We start from the raw sequence: 19,510 nt of genomic DNA on the forward strand, positions 1-19,510 counted from the left end.
CACCCCCAACTCAAAAAAAAAATCTCAACACCTCTTACGTCTCATTCAGGAAACGGAAATAACACCACTCGGGTCACAAAAGGTGACATCTCTACTATCGGTCGGTTGCCCCAGCTCAGACCGTATTTTTCCATAACGCACTGTCCTTACTCAACTCTGAGTCTTGCGACTCTACTGCATATCACCAACAATCCCTTGGAGCTAACTCGATTCCCCTATCAAGGGATGCTCCACCGAAACTCGTTCATCCTCGCCTCCTGGACCCATACTCTTTCACACCCGACCTTGGTCAAGATAATCTCTGCGGAATAACCGGTAAAACCAGAAGCACTGACCGCCACATATCATGGTACTTGAACCATGATATCTCCTCTCAATCTGCTACAAATCATGGTACTCGAACCACGATATCTCCTCTAAATCTTCCACCAATCATGGTACTCGAACCATGATATCTCCTCTCAATCTGCCACTAATCATGGTACTCGAACCACGATATCTCCTCTCAATTTGCCACCAATCATGGTACTCGAACCACGATATCTCTTCTCAATCTGCCACCAATCATGGTACTCAAACCACAATGTCTCCTCTCAATCTGCTACTAATCATGGTACTCGAACCATAACATCACCTCTCGATCTGCTACCAATCATGGTACTCGAACCATGACATCACCTCTCGATCTGCTACCAATCATGGTACTCGAACCATGACATCACCTCTCGATCTGCTACTTAGAACCTCTGGAGTACTCCCTGCATCGAGTATAGGTCCTCTGCTTTCGGTAGTACGGTCCCATACTACCTGCCACATCTACCCATCTTTCTACACGGACCATCCTAGATTCCCTAAGTAGCTGCTCAACCTTCTCATCACCAATCTCAACACGCATGCTTGCTCCCCAGCAAAATGCTCTACTCTGTCAGCGTACTTATCTGACTAAGGTCACTTCCTAGGCTCTTCCTAGGTTCTCACACTTCTCCGCCATCAGCTGCTGAGAAACTCCTTATGATGCCAGTCATCTACCTCCTGAATATCGTCATATTCACTTGGTAGCTGACTTCCATCATTGGGAGTTCCACAAAGCATGAAGAAAGCAACATTTTGGCGTCGAATAAACACATATAACCCGCCCTAGGTGATAACTCCACTAACTCTACTCATACCTAAGAGATATCACCAAACTCCGCAACTCTACCCCCGCAGGTATCTGGCTACTCTCTCGGTAGGCTCACTTAATGCTCATCTAGATATCTCTCCTAGATTACTCCTCTACTCAAATCCCTCTCTACAATGATTCCTATTGGATACTCTTACTCAGCATATACTTGAAAGCGCATCACATATAACATCAACTCCTAGGCTAAGGCATCACAAATCAGGACACTCTAGTCCTAATATATGAAATACCTAGCCTATCTCTAGCATGCATAATATTTCATAATATCTCATAAAAAACATAAGATAAGGGTATTTTGGGAAATCACCGTTCGGGCTCTGGCTGATTGTACACAATGCTCTTTCTCGTTTTCTCTTAGAAACTCTTGCTCATTTTAGAAAATCATTTATTTCGAAAATTTTCCTCTATTCCTCAGTTTGAGTCCAGATACACCCGAAGGTGCATTTGAATCCCTCAAACCAAGGCTTTGATACCAACTTGTAACGACGTGAAAATTTAAAACAATTTTTCATTTTTAAAATGCATACTCTTCATAACATATCTTATAAAAAATCTATTTTATTTAATCATAAATCACAATTCCATTATTAATCCAGGATCCTCATAACTCTTTCTCTGGTGTGTACAATCAAGCCGGTTCCATCCTGGGAATTATACAAGAAAACTTGAAACACATAACACATAACATGGTAAACACGAAGCTTAGTAAGTTCCCCAAAATACCACATACAACATATATCAGTCACTTTAGGCTATAAGTCTGTAGATCCTCTGGTCCTAACTCTCTGGACTCTCCGGTCCTAACTCTGTGGACCCTCTGGTCCTAAGCTCGTTGGAGCCTCCGGTCCGGCCTGCTTTAGCCTTCCGGCCTCATAAATCATTGGACCCTTCGGCCCGGTCTATAAACTCCGCATAGCATCAATCACAAAGGCATAATGCATAGCATGTCACATACAACAGGATAACATAATACTCAATGGAAGCACATAAGATCTTTCGGTCACACATAACTACCACTAAAGGTAAAGTATAGTGAGAAGACTCACCTGAAGCAGCAATCATTACATATGGACCACCAAAACGGCTAATATGGATTTCCAGCCCTCCAAACTCCTAAAACCACACAATTAGTCTTTGCTTAGCTCAATATTTAGATATCACTTCATAACACATCTTAATACACTTATATTCGCATTTTATTTATAAAATACGATCGCAAGCCAAATCCATAAGATAGGTGACTAAATAAATTTATTTAGTCAAAGTAAATCTATTTCTCTAAAAAGAATTCCAACGGCTAAAAAATGGCCCAACACAAAACCTCCATGGACTACTTTCATTTAACTTAAAACAAAGCCCATTAGGATTGATTACTTAACCCAACATGCAGCCCACTTAAAATAGATGGTCAATAAGGTCAAATAGGTATCTTACTTCATCCCAAACGTACAATAGTTGAGCTTCAAGGGATTTTCTGGCAAACCACAGGTCTCCGGCGACGCCCCCAACTCCGGCGGTACTTCCTTCCCTTGGCAACAACGACTATCTTCTTCTTGTCTCTCCACCGGAGCTCCTGATATTAACCCATCTTCTACACTTGACTGGATAAATAGAACCAAAGTCTCGATTTCAATGGAGACATCTCACAGAAATCCCGATTATCCCTCTCTTAAAGTGATACATATCTCGGCTTCTCTCATCATCTCCTTCCAATTCCTTCGTAACTCACACACTCATTGCCTAAAGAAGGAACAACCACCCATTCCTTACTCACCTTCCTATGACGTCCTCAGTAGGCAGACCCGGTGCCCAACATTGTTCCGATGATGGCAGTCGCCTCCTCTTTCTCTCTCTTTTTCTCGATCTCCTACTCTTCCCCTCACTCTCCAGCCGCACAAACACACAGTCACTCAATGATTTAGGGTTTATGTGATTAAATATGAGATACGCTGCAGATACAAACAAAGTGCGATGAAGGTCTCCCCCTCCACCCGCTGTCGCGATGCAGGGAACAAGGAAACAATAGTTTTCTAAAATCGGCAGAAATAGCCCCTTAAATTTAGATATTTGACTGATTTAACCCATCCTTGGGTTTCTTTAACAAACCAAGTTTTGAAAATAGCATAATACCCCCTTGGACCTTTATACTAATTAATATTATATTATTATACCTTCAATTAATTAAATGGTCTCTTGAAGAAAACAAGCTTATAAGTACCATTTTCAAACTAATTAAAACCCAAATGGTTCCTTGCTCATAATTATATGATTATTCAAATATTTGCACTTGTATTTAAATAATTGATTGGAAATTAGGGTGTTACAGCACCGACATAGTGCTTCAGACGACTGAGCAGATACAGCAGGTCAGGCAGAGATTACTAATGGCCCAGAGTCGCCAGAAGAGTTATGCGGATAGGCGACGATCCGAGCTTGAGTTTCAGGTTGGAGACTTTGTACTCCTAAAGGTATCTCCTTGGCAAGGAGTGATCTGATTCAGGAAGAGGGGCAAGCTGGGGCCCCGGTACATTGGTCCTTTCAGGGTGACCGCGAGGGTGGGCAGGGTAGTGTATCATTTAGAGCTACCTGCAGAGTTGAGCCAGATACATGATACCTTCCACGTGTCTTAGTTAAGGAAGTGTATAGCCGACGAGTCAGTGGTAGTAGTATTAGAGGATATTCAGGTGGACGCGAGCCTGAATTATGTTGAGAGACCAATCGCAATCTTGGATCGGAAGATCAAGGTTCTGAGAAACAAGGAGGTGCCCCTGGTTAAGGTTCAATGGCAACATCGGAGAGGGTCCGAGTTGACTTGGGAGCCGGAGGTTGAGATGCGGAAGCAGCACCTATAGTTGTTTGTAGAATGCGACTTCGAGGGCAAAGTCTGCTTCTAGTGGGGGAGAATTATAAAATCCGAAATTACGGGTATGCTATTTTAATTATTTAACCATTTAATTTTTGGATTTATTGGAGGGAATCGACGAGTTGACGCCTCAACTCGTCGAGTAGGGTCGTGATTTTTGACGCGTTTAGAGACTGGACTTGACGAGTCGGTGTTGACGAGGAAAACCCTAATTTGTTAGGTTTAGGATCTATTTAAAGGTCCTTATGGCCTTCATTTGCGGTCACTTACACCCCCAAAGAAAACCCTAGAGAGCGAAGAGAGCTTAGAGAGAAAGGGAAAGGCTAATTCATCATCCTTTTTGGTGTGTTCTTGCAAGAAGGAGTGGGAAAATCCAAGCTAGATCGATTGTGGAGCTTGGATCTGTGTTATTCATCCTGAGATTCGCTTTTGGAGGTACAAATCCTTTCCCATTTCGTGTATTTGATAGATTGCTTGAATCTAGGGTTTCTTTGCATCATTTTGAGTTGGATTATGAAGCATGTGATGTCCCAATGTGGTGTAGATGTTGGATCTGGATCATGAGAGGTTCCAAAAGTCCCAACCTTCCATCTTTATGTTGTTCCATGAGAGTTTTGAGAGTAGGTTACCATTTTGAAGGTTATTTCTCCATTTATGGCTTTGTGTGTGTTGCATGAACGTAAAGTTTGAACCTTTACGTGACTTTTGAGTGCTAGAAGGTTAGATCTATTAGTTAGAGAAGAAGATCTGACCTCAGAAGGTCATTTGAGTGTTTCCACGGAAGGAACTCGCCGAGTCCATAAGGGGACTCGACGAGTCGAGTCAGGTTTCCCCATGATTCATGACCAGTAGTAACCCGTCGAGTGGAAGGTTCACTCGACAAGTCGAGTGAGGTTTAGAAAGATCTAGAGGACACGCTTGGACTCGCCGAGTTACCTATGTGCACTCGACGAGTCTGGTTAAAGTTTGACAGTTGACTTTTGTTGACTTTTAGGGTTGGGTCAACACTTGGACTTTAGGACCATTAGAAGGGTAAAATGGTCTTTTAGCCTTCTAAGAGAAAATTGGAATGGACTAGTCTAGCATGGAGAGCCGTTATTGATTTGAGATGATTTCTTATGTTTTTAGGCGGAGCTAGGTCATTGTTACGAGGTTCAAGGATATCGAGCTCGTGAGTTACTAGACAGTAGACGAGGTGAGTCTTCTCACTATACTTTACCTAGAGTGGTAACTATGTGTGACCGGAAGGTCTTATATGCTCTGCAGAGTATGTGATATATGTTGCTATGTGATATGTATGTGTTATGCTATGTTATGAGTACTATGATATGGACCGGAAGGTTAACAGTGTATAGACCGGAAGGTCAAGATGATGAGGACCGAAAGGTCATACGTGTAGGGTCGGAAGGTCTACTATGGTTGGGACGGAAGTCCCCTGAGACACATGGACCGGAAGGTCCCATAGAGTTATGGCCTTGAGTGGCGTATGTGTTGTGTGTGGTATTTTGAGGAACTCACTAAGCATTTATGCTTACAGTGTTATGTGTTATGTGTTTCAGGTACTAGCGATGATCGCGGGAAGGCGCCGACATGATCCGTACACACTGGCAGGAGATTTATTTTATGATCTTCGGATATGTTTTTATCATGATGACATTTGTTAAACATGAGATTTGAGAAGATTGAATGAGTTTTATGTTATTTGAAAAATAAAAAATTGTTTTGAAAATTTACATTGTTACAGCAGAACTTAAATAATTTCTATGTTCCTGAAAAGCATATTCGTGCTCTTTAGTCAACTCAAATACTTTTTTCTTCTTTAAGATACCATATAAAGTGTTTTGGTCAAAAAAAAATGAACAATCAATAATCAACCAAATTGTATGAGAGGCTGTGATGTTCAGGGTAAAATGAATATGAAATGATGATCAAAGTGACACAAGTGGTGTACAAGGAAATCCGTTGATCCTTGCTAGGATCTCTAGCACAAAACCTTGGAAGGTGATAATGATCACCTACCTTGATGATTTTATTAATTAAAAATATCAATTAGAGAGATGAATGTATGAAAAACTAGTGCAAGTATCATAGTTCAGCTATGTGTCGTGTGTAGTGTGATGAATACATGTGTTTTTTATAGTCTAAAGCTAATAACAAGAAGTCCGACAATTCCGGGATCCTCCAAGATCAACTTATAGCCATTTTTTGACTTGGTCTTCCGGATCTTTTGCATGGTCATGATGACTATTCGTTAAGAAAAAGTCTTTGGCTGATTATTTATGCACATTTGAGAAATATAACAAAGTATATGACCGTTATAAATGTTAAGAGAATAAATCAATAATAGTCAGGATCCTAAAGTATTTTTGGGGATCCTGAGATTTAAGGATCCTGAATGTAATTTTGGGATCCTGGTCGTAACATAAAGGCTTGCGCCTTTATGAGGATCTTGAGATGAACTTGTTAAGTGTTGCTACTCTTCTTGTTAATCTCTGAATATCATTTGTTGAGTATGTATTTCTCTTTTAGTAACAATGTATCTAAGGAACTTGCCTGATCTCATACCAAAGTGGCATTTGGAAGGGTTCAGCTTCATGTTGTATTCGTTTAGTATTTTGAAGGCGTTTTCAAGATCCTTGAGGTGATCTTCACCGTTCTTTGATTTAACCAACATGTCATCGATGTAAACCTCCATAGTGTACCCTAGTTTATCCTTGAACATCCGGTTAACTAGCCTTTGGTATGTTGCACTTGCAGTTCTAAGACCAAAGGGAATAGTAGTGTAGCAATATATACGTGTTGAGGTTATGAATGTGGTATCCTCCTGGTCAGATGGTTCCATTTGAATTTGTTAGAACCCTATTGATGCATCCATGAACATTAGCAGCTCATAGCCAGTTGTGGCACCTATCATGGAATCTATGTGTGGTAGGGGGAAAACGATCCTTAGGGCAAGCCTTGTTAAGATCCGTGTAATCCATACATACTCTATATTTTCCGTTCTTCTTTTGTACTACGATCATGTTGGCTAGTCTCCTAGGGAACTACACTTCGTTGATCATCAAGTTTTTTCTATTTCTTCTTGGATAATCTGATTTCTTTTCGGTGAAAACTTCCTTCTTTTTGGTGTATGGGTCTGAAATAAGGATCAATGTTAAGTTTATGAGTTATAATATTTTTTTCTATACCTGTCATTACCTCATGCTTATAAGTGAACGTTTTCCTTCTACCTTTTAGGAACATTATTAGTTATTTCTCGATATGTTCTTGTAGTGAGGATTCGTTGAGGGATTTGGCTTCAAGATCCTCTAGGTTCAAGGGCACTTCCTTTACCTCCTGCTATCACGTTTCTATCATACCTTGTTCACCATGCTTTAATTGCTATGCTTGTCGTGGTACCATTGAGGATTTCATTGAGGTCTTGTAGCACTCCTTAGATTCATGTTGATCACCCGTTATTTTTACTGTCCTGTAACGACCGAAAAATCCAACCAATTTAAAATTTTCAAAAACAAACCGATTTCATTAAATTATTACAAAAGGTTTTCAATACAAATCATTTAGAGTATTCCCAGAATCACATTGCTACAAAATCATGAGGAGCGGTACGATCACGCCTTCGCCTTGCCACAGTCTCCTGAAGAACCTAAAAAACATTAAACCACAACTGTAAGCCCGAAAGCTTAGTGAGATACCCCAAAATACCAACCACATATACCATACACATAACATGCTATCTCATAACGAATCACAGAACAACCATTCATATCGGGTCTACTGTGGGACTGGTCCGCCTTGTAGAGCCTTCAGTCCACCTGGTCCACCCTCCGTGTCCAATCATGTCCCTCGAGTCTGCAGGGTGGTTGGTCCCCCCGCACTGGGCCTTCAACTCACCTGGTCCACTCTCTGAGTCTACAGTATGACTGGTACGCCTGCATCGGGCCTTCAGTCGGCCTGGTCCACTCTCCGAGCCTCGGCATGTCTGGTCCGCCGTCGTGGGGCCTACAGCCTATCCGGACCGCTCGCTGGGCCTTCGGAATAACCGATCCGCCCTGGGTATCTTGGCCTACAGCACGAAGCAGGACCCGCCTCAACCCAACTCCAGTCCAAACATCCATGTGCACATAAACAACAATCACATAACAATTCATATTCAGGCAACCGATCAAGCAGATCACATCTTACAACATACTCTAACAGGATACCGACCTAACCGGTCACTAGCATAGCCTCACCCTACATACCCGGATACCGACCTTAACCAGGTCCCTAACGCATACCATCCTAACTACCAGGATGCAAACATATCAAAGCAATTAACATAACAACAGATACCCGGATCTCAATCCGATAAAAGGGTCGGCCTTGGTGCCTTAGACCCTGTTGATATAGTGAGGATAACTCACCTCGAAACTGCCGGCTGAAAGGATAAGATCCTGCTGCTCCGAACTCCGACACGAACTCCCCCACTCAAAAGAATGCCCCAACTGCAATGAAACTCGAATCCAAGCAAAGCCCTTTGATCCAAGCCTCTTCTCCTTCAAGATTTCTTCAACAAACACCTCCCCAAGCTCTAAATGCACTCTAATCTTCTTCAATCACGCTTTCTAGGGTTTCTGGACTTCAAGGGGGATCAAAGAGGTTGGGGAGGGGATATAATGTTCTTTAAATAGGGCTCATTCCCCGGATTTAGGGTTTTCTCCACTCAGCACCTACTCGCCGAGTCCATCTTTGGACTCGCCGAGTAGGCCACTTGACTCGCGACCAAAGTCGCGACCCTACTCGCCGAGTCCATCCATGGACTCGCCGAGTTTCCCTTTAAAATTTACACTTTTAGCCCTCAACTCTACTCTTGCTATTCCGGGATGTTACAAATCTCCGCCACTCTAATTAGGCTTCGTCCTCGAAGCCTACGGCACTCATCTCCAAAAATACTCCCACAACACGCCACCTAGCCTTAACCGAACCAGGTCCCTCAAGGCATGCCCATCGAAACTCGAACTCACTTTCTCCTTCCTTGCGGTGTCCTGACCACCGTCTCAAACCGGGCACCGGCTTTACCCTCTGATAACCACACATGACAACTGAGTACCACCCATGATGCATCACTACTCCAATTCACAACCATTACTCGACCCATATGATCTATAAATAAGTATGCACCACCCAATTCCCGATCCGAGTCCAACTCTATCCATTCCATACTGACAGAAAGATGCACTCTTCAGAGCCACTCCCATGAGTTCTCTTCTTGCAATTGCATGCACATGCTGAACTAGCTCTAGCACCCTCGGGTTAGGAAACCCATCACTTTGACGACCCTCAAAACATCCCTCAGGATGAACCACTGATACACAAATCCTTTACCGAAATCAAGCTGGGAATCCAAAACTCCATATTTGCATCCCTTACGAGCCCCTTGACTTTACAGCCTCAGAAATCCCTTCTGCGACCCCAGCAGACATCCCCTCATGATGTCATCCCAAACCGCCGCCGCACACGCTGCTCAATGACCACCGTCAGACCACTCTGATCATAACTCTACACTGCCGCTTTCAATTCCGTGAATTTGCACTCCCCTTCGAAAATACATTCCTCCCTTTTTCCTTACCAAGGAAAACCACTCGACCGCCTTGTCACCACGACAAGTACTACGGTGCTCACCCGACGCTACACTACCTCTTTATAGCGTAACCGCTATCTCATGCACCATACATACTCTGAATCCACCCGAGAAGACTCTGAAGTCCATGCACTACCTTCACTGATTGCGATCAATATCCGGTGGCAGACCTTGCAACGCTATCATATCGTGACATACGCAATCCATTACCTCGCACCGATCTAACGACACATACAGAGTCTTCAGCATGACTGGACCGCCTTACCAGGCCTTCAGTCAAACTGGACCACTCTCATAACCTTCAGCAGACCTAGACCGCCCTCCAGGACCTTCAGTTTAGCTGGACCGTTCACCGAGCCTTCGGCCTGACTAGTACGCCCATTGGCCTTCATTCTATCCGGACCGCTCAACTAGCAATCAACATTCCGAGTTACCTCTCCGGGAAAACCTCACATGCATACTGTTCTAGCCCCCTAGGGGTTCCAAACTCTATCTCCATCATACATACTCGATCCTGACCTGATCCCAGGCCCTGCACAATCAAGCTCTTGGTCTGTATCCCGCCCCGCACGCCTGCCATTTACTCATACCAACCAATTCCCTTGGCTGACCGAGATACTACTGAATTCCATGCAGGTAAACAACCTTTCATAATCGTCGATCCTCCAGAGAACCCTCCAATTCTCCCCCACTTAAGGCACTGACTACCAACTCCCCGGTCGCTATCACCGACCTCTCAAGATAACCTTGCACAAAACCCACATTTACACTCAAACTGATTCCCACTAGCACTAGCAAGCTTCGCAAAAACACATTTCCACAACGATCATCCCGCTCCAAAGGAACCCAATCTTCAAATATCCATTCCTCAGGCTGCAGATGCTACCCGACATTCAAACCAACGCCGCATCCACCAATGATCCTCACAAAAGATAACCAGCGAAAACCCGAAATACTAACCCATACCCATGCCAAACCCTCAAGGATCAATGGATACCAAAAAGAAAACCACCCAACGAGACTAGCAGATAAACGATACTCCACAATAATCATAATAAACAAGACAACAAGAAAGAAACATACCCGCAGCTGCATCCGGCACTGCTTGAACCTCCTCCGCTGCAAGCTGAAAAGCACGACCCTAAGCCCTTGGGGCTCCGCTCCACCCTGACCTCCACCTGTGATCCTCAACGTGGCTGGTGCTGGAGCCTGCGCCGGTCCTGTAGCAAGCTGTGGACAGTTGACCCTCAAGTGTCCAACCTGATGACAATAATAACATATCCTCAAATCCCGAACCGGCACTAACTGCCGACAATCCCTCGCATAGCGTCCCTCCTTTCCGCACTTGCGGCATGTACCACCAGACCGACAAACTCCGGCGTGACCCCTCCCACACTTTCCACAAACGTGGCTGCCCTGATCTCCCATCCTGGAATCAACGGTCTTAGACCGTTTTGTCGTCGGCTGTGACTGAACCGGAGCTTGCCTCAGCTCATGCAACTGCAACTCAATCTCTAACTCACGCCGCTTGGCGGCCTCCTGCAACTCCAACAAGGTCTCACAACTCCGCGCAGACACAAACTGTCTGATGTCTCTCTTTAGCATACTCAGATATCGGGACATCTGAGCCTATTCCGAAGCGAACTCAGGGCAAAACATCGCCCTCTCAGTAAACATCCTGGTGATTTCCGTCACCGACTCCAGCTCGAGGAACTCCTGAGCCAACCTCTCCCTCTCGACCTACGGAACATAACGAGTACTGAACATCTCTCTGAACTGATACCATGAAATCGCAGCCCTCTGCGCATCCGAGTATGACCCGTGTTCAATCTCCACCAATCCTTTGCCCCGAGCCTTAACAGGTTCAGAGCGTATCTCACCCTCTGATCAGCAGGGTATGAACAAGTGAAGAAACATCCCTCCACATCTGATAACCATCTCATAGCAACGATTGGATCCTGAACTCCATCAAAGGTGGGAGGCTTCGTATTATTGAAGTCCCGATACTGAAAACCTCTAGTAGCTCCTCCCCCTGCCGCTGCTACAGCCGCTGTAGCCACTACAGCAGCCGTCTCCGTGAGAGCCGCATAGTGCTCATCAAAATACTCCACATGGCGGTCTTGATCGACCCAAACAACTCCGACAGCTCAGCCCGAACAATGCAGCAACCTCATCATGCAGGATCTCACGAATCCTCGCATCCAACTCGCGCGTACTCATCTGACCGACAACCTAGGGTGGTACGGACCCACCTGGAACTCCCTCTCATGCTCCTGATCCTGAGCCGGATCCACTCCCAGCATGCCCTGAAATCTCGATACTGAAAATAAACCACCAAAAATCTCAGACACTTCCCACTATCCCGGGAACCAACTCTCAACCCAACCCTAGAGGTCATGGTTTCCCTGATACGCGTATGGGCCCTGTGCTTTCAGTAGTACGGGCCCATACTACCTTCCACAGCTACCCATATTTGTATGAAGTACTACCACAACACCCTAGAGAAAACACACATAACAACACTCTATCCTCACTACTAGTGGAACACTAGAAATCTCTCACAAGGAAACCCTAGGCTAGCAGGCATCATAAATCAGGCAACACATCATGAAATCCTGAAGATCCCTAGCCTAACTCTAGTATGTTGTTCTATCAAAGCTCAATAAAACAAATATCATGTATGGTATTTTGGGGTTACTTAATGGCTCTGGCTGATCGTACCTCCGCATCCTCCTTTACTTATTTTGAAAACCATTTTAAATTCTCTTTTGAAAACCCTCCTCGATTTGAGACTGGAGTCACACGAGTGTTCGTCCAATTCACTCAAACCAAGGCTCTGATACCAACTTGTAACGACCGAAAAATCCAACCAATTTAAATTTTTCAAAAACAACCCGATTTCATTAAATTATTACAAAAGGTTTTCAATACAAATCATTTAGAGTATTCCCAGAATCACATTGCTACAAAATCATAAGGAGCGGTACGATCACGCCTTCGCCTTGCCACAGTCTCCTGAAGAACCTGAAAAACATTAAACCACAACTGTAAGCCCGAAAGCTTAGTGAAATACCCCAAAAATACCAACCACATATACCATACACATAACATGCTATCTCATAACGAATCACAGAACAGCCATTCATATCGGGTCTACTGTGGGACTGGTCCGCCTTGTAGAGCCTTCAGTCCACCTGGTCCACCCTCTGTGTCCAATCATGTCCCTCGAGTCTGCAGGGTGGTTGGTCCGCCCGCACTGGGCCTTCAACTCACCTGGTCCACTCTCTGAGTCTACAGTATGACTGGTACGCCCGCATCGGGCCTTCAGTCGGCCTGGTCCACTCTCCGAGCCTCGGCATGTCTGGTCCGCCCTCGTGGGACCTACAGCCTATCCGGACCGCTCGCTGGGCATTCGGAATAACCGATCCTCCCTGGGTATCTTGGCCCACAGCACGAAGCAGGACCCGCCTCAACCCAACTCCAGTCCAAACATCCATGTGCACATAAACAACAATCACATAACAATTCATATTCAGGCAACCGATCAAGCAGATCACATCTTACAACATACTCTAACAGGATACCGACCTAACCGGTCACTAGCATAGCCTCACCCTACATACCCGAATACCAACCTTAACCAGGTCCCTAACGCATACCATCCTAACTACCAGGATGCAAACATATCAAAGCAATTAACATAACAACAGATACCCGGATCTCAATCCGATAAAAGGGTCAGCCTTGGTGCCTTAGACCCTGTTGATATAGTGAGGATAACTCACCTCGAAACTGTCGGCTGAAAGGATAAGATCCCGCTGCTCCGAACTCCGACACGAACTCCTCCACTCAAAAGAATGCCCCAACTGCAATGAAACTCGAATCCAAGAAAAGCCCTTTGATCCAAGCCTCTTCTCCTTCAAGATTTCTTCAACAAACACCTCCCCAAGCTCCAAATGCACTCTAATCTCCTTCAATCACGCTTTCTAGGGTTTCTGGACTTCAAGGGGGATCAAAGAGGTTGGGGAGGGGATATAATGTTCTTTAAATAGGGCTCATTCCCCGAATTTAGGGTTTTCTCCACTCAGCACCTACTCGCCGAGTCCATCTTTGGACTCACCGAGTAGGCCACTTGACTCGCGACCAAAGTCGTGACCATACTCGCCGAGTCCATCCATGGACTCGCCGAGTTGCCCTTTAAAATTTACACTTTTAGCCCTCAACTCTACTCTTGCTATTCCGGGATGTTACATGTCCCCAATGGAGTGGGCATCTTAACACATTGATGGTCTTTTGAGGGGACAAACTTCATATCGTGGACCCATGGCCTACCTAGTATAACATTATAGGAGGACAATGTATCAATTACACAGAAGCGTTGCATAGTGTTTACCCCTCTATGTAGATAGGTAGCTTTATCTCGCCGACCGTATGCTTTATTTTTCCATTGAATCCTATTAGTACTGATGACCTTTTGACTACTTCTGTTTAGGGATGTTCATTATTTTCAAAGCATCTAGGATTATAATATTGACTGAGGATCCTCCGTCCATAAGGATCATTTTGACAAAGCGGTTGGCGATGTAAAGAGTAATCACCAGTCCATCATGGTGGGGATCATGGACGTTCGTTCTATCTGTTTTGTTGAAGGTGATCTATTTCTAGTTTGTGATGGATGTGTTCTTCTATGGACTTTCTTTTTTCTCCATCTTCAAACTTTAGCATGTCTTTTTGCTGCAGAATAAGAGGTGCCACAAATGTCATATCGTCCAAAGATTACATTGATTTCCTTAGCATTCATAGGAGGTGATCCTTGTTTTTCTAGGGTCTTATGAGGATCCTGATCCTTTTCTTTGGATCTTTCATTTCTTCTTCCAAGGATCTCTTTGTGGTATCCCTTGCTAAGTAACTAATCTCCTTTTGTAGGGCTATGCAATCTTCAGTAATGTAGCTAAAGTCCTCTTGGTATGCACACCATTTCGACTTGTCTCTCCAGGTGGTGGACTTTTCCCTCTTTCTTGGATATCTTGATTTGTTGCCAAGATCCTATGGAAAATATCAAACCTGAAACATCCACATAAAAATAGTAGTCAACAATCTTAGGAAATTTTTCTTCCTCCCATTCATCTTCAAGGGCATTAACCCTATGATGACCGGGTATAGAATAAGGTTTAGATTTATAGGATCTTTAGGCCGAGGATTCGACCTTTCTATTGGGGTTATCATACGAGCTTGGTGGGTTGCTCCTCTTTTGGATCTCCTTGTCTTCTTTGATCCTGATGAACCTTAGTGCTCTGCTCCTTACTTCATCCATTCTTTTCCATGGAGTCATTACAATGTCTTCGTAGAAATGACAATCTTTCTTTAGGCCCATTTTGAAGGCTTCTATGGAAGTTTCCATGTTGATGTTGGGGATACTCAGAGCTTCCCTGTGAAACCTATTCATGAAATCCCTGAGGGATTCCTTAGTATCCTAAACCACTCAATAGAGATCACTAGGGGTCTTCTCGAATGTTCTGCTATGAGAAAATTGGTTTTTAAAAATATTAACTAAATGTGCAAATGAAATAATAGAGTAAGGAGGAACATTTAGTAGCCATTTCAAGGTTGATCCTGTGAGGGTTGAACCAAAACCATTGAGTAGGCAAGATTACTTCAAGTGTGTGGGAATGGGGATGATCTTCATTCTCTCCCTGTATTGTACCACATGTTCTTCAAGATCTGTAGTCCCATCATAAGGCTTTATGCTGGGAGTTTGGAAGTGCTTTGGGACCTCGGTGTTAGCAATTGCAGAAGTGAATCTTGAGATCATGTGGCTTGTTAGGGAGACTTTGGTATATGCTGGACTACTCCGGGTATGCTTGAGATCATCTATCGCAGCTGTTGATGTTCTTTAGCCATGATCAGGCTCATTCCTGCATCAACATCCATAGAATTAGTAGTAAAAGTATTATTACTTACGAAGTTACGAGGGTCCTTGTTATTGGGACTTAGGAGTAACGAAGGTTTCACAGGGATCCTGGGTCGAATGAGCTTGCTCTTTTGGAGTTGCACCCCAAGTAGGAGTAGAGGACGGTGTTGAGGATCCTATCTCATGGTGATTTGCTAAGGATCTTGTATTGTTAAAGTTCAGGATCTTGAGTTACAAGATCGAAGGTGCTGCTTCTTGGGGCTTGTGGATCTCTGCCCTTATTCTCTCCATTTCCTTGAGTACCATCTTGTTGTCCTCCTATTGTTGAGTGACTTATCGTTCCAATCTCGTTATCATAGCAAATATCTCTTTATTAGAAATCATTATAGGAGGATCCTGAAATCCTTAGGTAACGACTAGAGAACTGTTTTTCTTTGGTGCCTCAGAAGTTTTCTTGGGAGCTCTGCCTAGGGGTGGAGGAAGGTTTTTGAAGGAAATTAGAGGAATGGATGAAGAGGATAAAGTTTGTTGGGTAGACATGATTCTCGAACGATTATAAACACCACGGTCCCGTGGTGGGTGCCAAATTGTTTTGGTCAAAAATTTATCAAGTGCAATTCAACCAAATTCTACGAAAGGTTGTTGTGTTAGTGCAATGTAAATATAAATAATGATCAAAGTCAGACAACTGAGTTACAAGGAAAGGCTTGATCCTTTATAGGATCTTAGACATAAAACCTTGGGAGGTGATAATGATTACCTACCTTGATGTATTTTATTGATTTAAATTTGAGATTACAAAGATGATGAAGGTAATACGACTACAAGTGTAATGGTAGAGCATATTGTAAGTGTTGTTTGTGATTTACAGGTGTTATTTATAGTCTAAGCTAAACAACAAGAAGTCCAAGATTTTCGGGATCCTCCTTGAACAAGTATTTGCACGTTATTTGACTTGGTATCCCTGGGTCTTAAGGTTGGTTGAAGTGACTCTCTGTTGAGAATGAGTCTTGTGTTGACTAATTCTGCACATGTGAGAAAAAAGAAAAAATAATATAATTGTTATAAGTGTTAGGAAATATTAGTGGTAATAACCAAGATCCTGGGAAATGTTTAAGGATCCTGAAAATGATTCAAGGATCTTGCCCTTAACACACACACACACACATCGACACACACACACACACACACACACACACATATATATATATATATATATATATATATATATATATATATATATATATATATATATATATATATATATATAGGGGATAGGGAATATACATTACAGCCCCACCTAAGCTTAGGTACTAAACCTCTAAAATATGTCGTTTTATCATGTTAAATATACCCGATTTGGTTTCACTTGGTAAATATATCATCCTCCATAACATTTCTTTCTTTCATTATCGTTTTACCATCTCTGTTTTTTTTCTTCAATTATCGTTTATTACTTCACCCAATTGAACATTACTAAACCCTAAACCTAAACCCTAAACCCTAAATTTAAACCCTAAACCCTAAATCTAAACTCTAAACCTAAAATCTAAACCCTAAACCCTAAACCTAAACCTAAACCTAAACCCTTAACCCTTAACCCTAAACCCTAAACCCTAAACCCTAAACCTTACTGTGTCGATCTTGAATTTACATCTTGAAATATTAATCGTGAATCCATTAACCGTAATCTTTATATAGTAAAACAATTTATTTTCAAGAGGTTTAGTACCTAAGCTTAGGTAGGGCTGTAATGTATATTCTCTTTTCCCATATATATATAATATATATATATATATATATATATATATATATATATATATATATATATATATATATATATATATATATATATATATAATCAAGTAAAGTAACATTGGTAGAATTATCATCTTTCTTTTTTATAAGCATTGTTATTCACTTCCTTTCAAACTCCCATCTAATGTGTGATATGTTAAAACCCAAAGTTTTAAAAAAAAACAAGAAGTCATCGCCTGGTGAAGGAAACAAATCCAAGAGCTCTTCTTTAAATCCGGTGAAACTTCCAAAGCATATTAGAGACTAATATCATGGGTTATTTTTTAAACGTTTAAATAAAAATCAGTTCAAAATCTCAAGTCTCGATAGTTGATATTGGAACTGATTTCAAAATCTAACATAAGATCCAAAAGACTATTGGAATATCTAGTTTTTTAGATAAAAAAGATAGCCTAAAAACAACAAAAGGAAGTGAGTTTTTTTTCAAAAATAAAGAGTTTGTTTTTTATATATTAGTATGGATGTTTTTATGGAAAAAAAATAAAAAATAAAAAATATGAGTTTTGGTATTCAGTTTTTTTTGAAAAAAAAAAAAACACCACATAAAAGTTTTAAATGAAAACACAAAAGCGGATTTTTTGGTATAATATGGTACATACACGTCCAATATAAAAATCTATAACCATTTCTTTGGCCATTTATCATTTTAATTTATAAACGCTCACGATTGGTTGCTTTGTCCGTTGTTAATAATGGTTATCTATTAAACTTCTCTCTCTCTCTCTCTCTATATATATATATATATATATAAAGTTATAACTCTTGGAAAAAATAGAATAGGGTGATGTTGTATGACTTACGGATTTCTGAGAATGGAGATGGTTTATGCGAGAGGAGTGTAGTTTGTGAGTCCCCACTTATTCCTATTACATCAAGTAACAAAGCCGATAAAATCATCTTTGTAGCAATAGATGTAGGAAGTTGATACCAAAATTAGGAATCCTTACGGAAGAGAATGCATTCTATTTATAGGGTCATGAATGGGCAATTAAATTAGGCATTGGGCCAACCTAGTTTTTTTTTTTAGAACCGGCAAATTTTATTGACCAAGCACTACCTAGCAAGATGCTAGGCAGGCCCAAAAGGAAGACTACATTTGAGATTGTATTACAGACAATTTAAAGGGCAAACACACCATTCGTCCCATTTAATATTACATTCTACTCTCTTATGCCTAATCCAATTGAATACAATAGATTTAACCCTGTCAATAATCTGGGAGAATGAGTATCGTGTGCTCCTGAATACCAATTCGCATCTGGTTTTCCATAGTATCCACATCACCCCAAAACAAATGCAAATTAGGTTGTTTTTCTTTCTTCTGCATCTTCTCCAAGTTTTCGTTAGCCCAATAAGATCACCAATGGTTTGAAAATCCGGTTTCGGAATATTACACCATTGAAATATCAGCTCCCATATCTTGTTCGCCAACGGGCAACGTATCATAATATGATCTGAATCTTCATCCTCGATATGGCATTGAGGACATGATTCCCTTATATTTGTAATTCCTCTCCTCTTTAGCGCCAGGTTGGATGGGATACGTCCCAAATTAGCTCTCCAAATAAAGGTATTGACCTTTATAGGGATATCATGAAGCCATGGGATGACTACTTCATTGATTGCCAGTTCTTTATTATCGATTCTTAATTTGATTGCCTTTACATGGAAAATACCGTCATCCGATAAGGGACAAATACAAGAGTCTGGATCTGGACAGGGTCGATATACATCAATGGCATCAGACAACATCTGAAAGCTGTGAGCTTGAGAGCCAGTTGTAGGGACTGATCTCCATTCCCAATTATAGCCTTCTGCTAGCACTCTTTGGCTAATTCTGCATGTTTTACGCCTTTCCAGTTGGTATAGATCTGGGAATTGATCTTTTAGTGGCTCGCCATCACACCATTCGTCCATCCAGAAGAGGGTATCGTTGCCGTTCTTCACTTTCTTCTTTAGGATGTCTTGGAAACTTATCCCAACTTTAGTTAGTTCATTCGCCACCTCTGCTATATTGTTCCACACACCTGCAAAAGTTCTTTTCGACAAAACATTAGCAGGTTTTTGCGGGAGACTGCCCCCACTGGGGCCACAAAAATAGAGAAGTAGTAT

General features: G+C 42.2%; 1 protein-coding gene across 1 annotated transcript; it reads right to left on the minus strand.

Annotated features, from left to right (window-relative positions):
• Nucleotides 1-2,613: 2,613 nt before the first annotated feature.
• On the minus strand, nt 2,614-19,315 carry LOC145005166 (uncharacterized). Its single transcript, XM_078964217.1, has 2 exons — nt 18,647-19,315; nt 2,614-2,784 (listed from the first exon to the last, which is right to left on the minus strand). Exons 1-2 carry the CDS (start codon nt 19,313-19,315, stop codon nt 2,614-2,616), a joined length of 840 nt encoding a protein of 279 aa, XP_078820343.1.
• Nucleotides 19,316-19,510: the final 195 nt, after the last annotated feature.

Source organism: Lactuca saligna, chromosome 1 (genome assembly GCF_052625555.1).
Source record: "Lactuca saligna cultivar CGN05327 chromosome 1, ASM5262555v1, whole genome shotgun sequence".
NCBI classification, from domain to species: domain Eukaryota; kingdom Viridiplantae; phylum Streptophyta; class Magnoliopsida; order Asterales; family Asteraceae; genus Lactuca; species Lactuca saligna.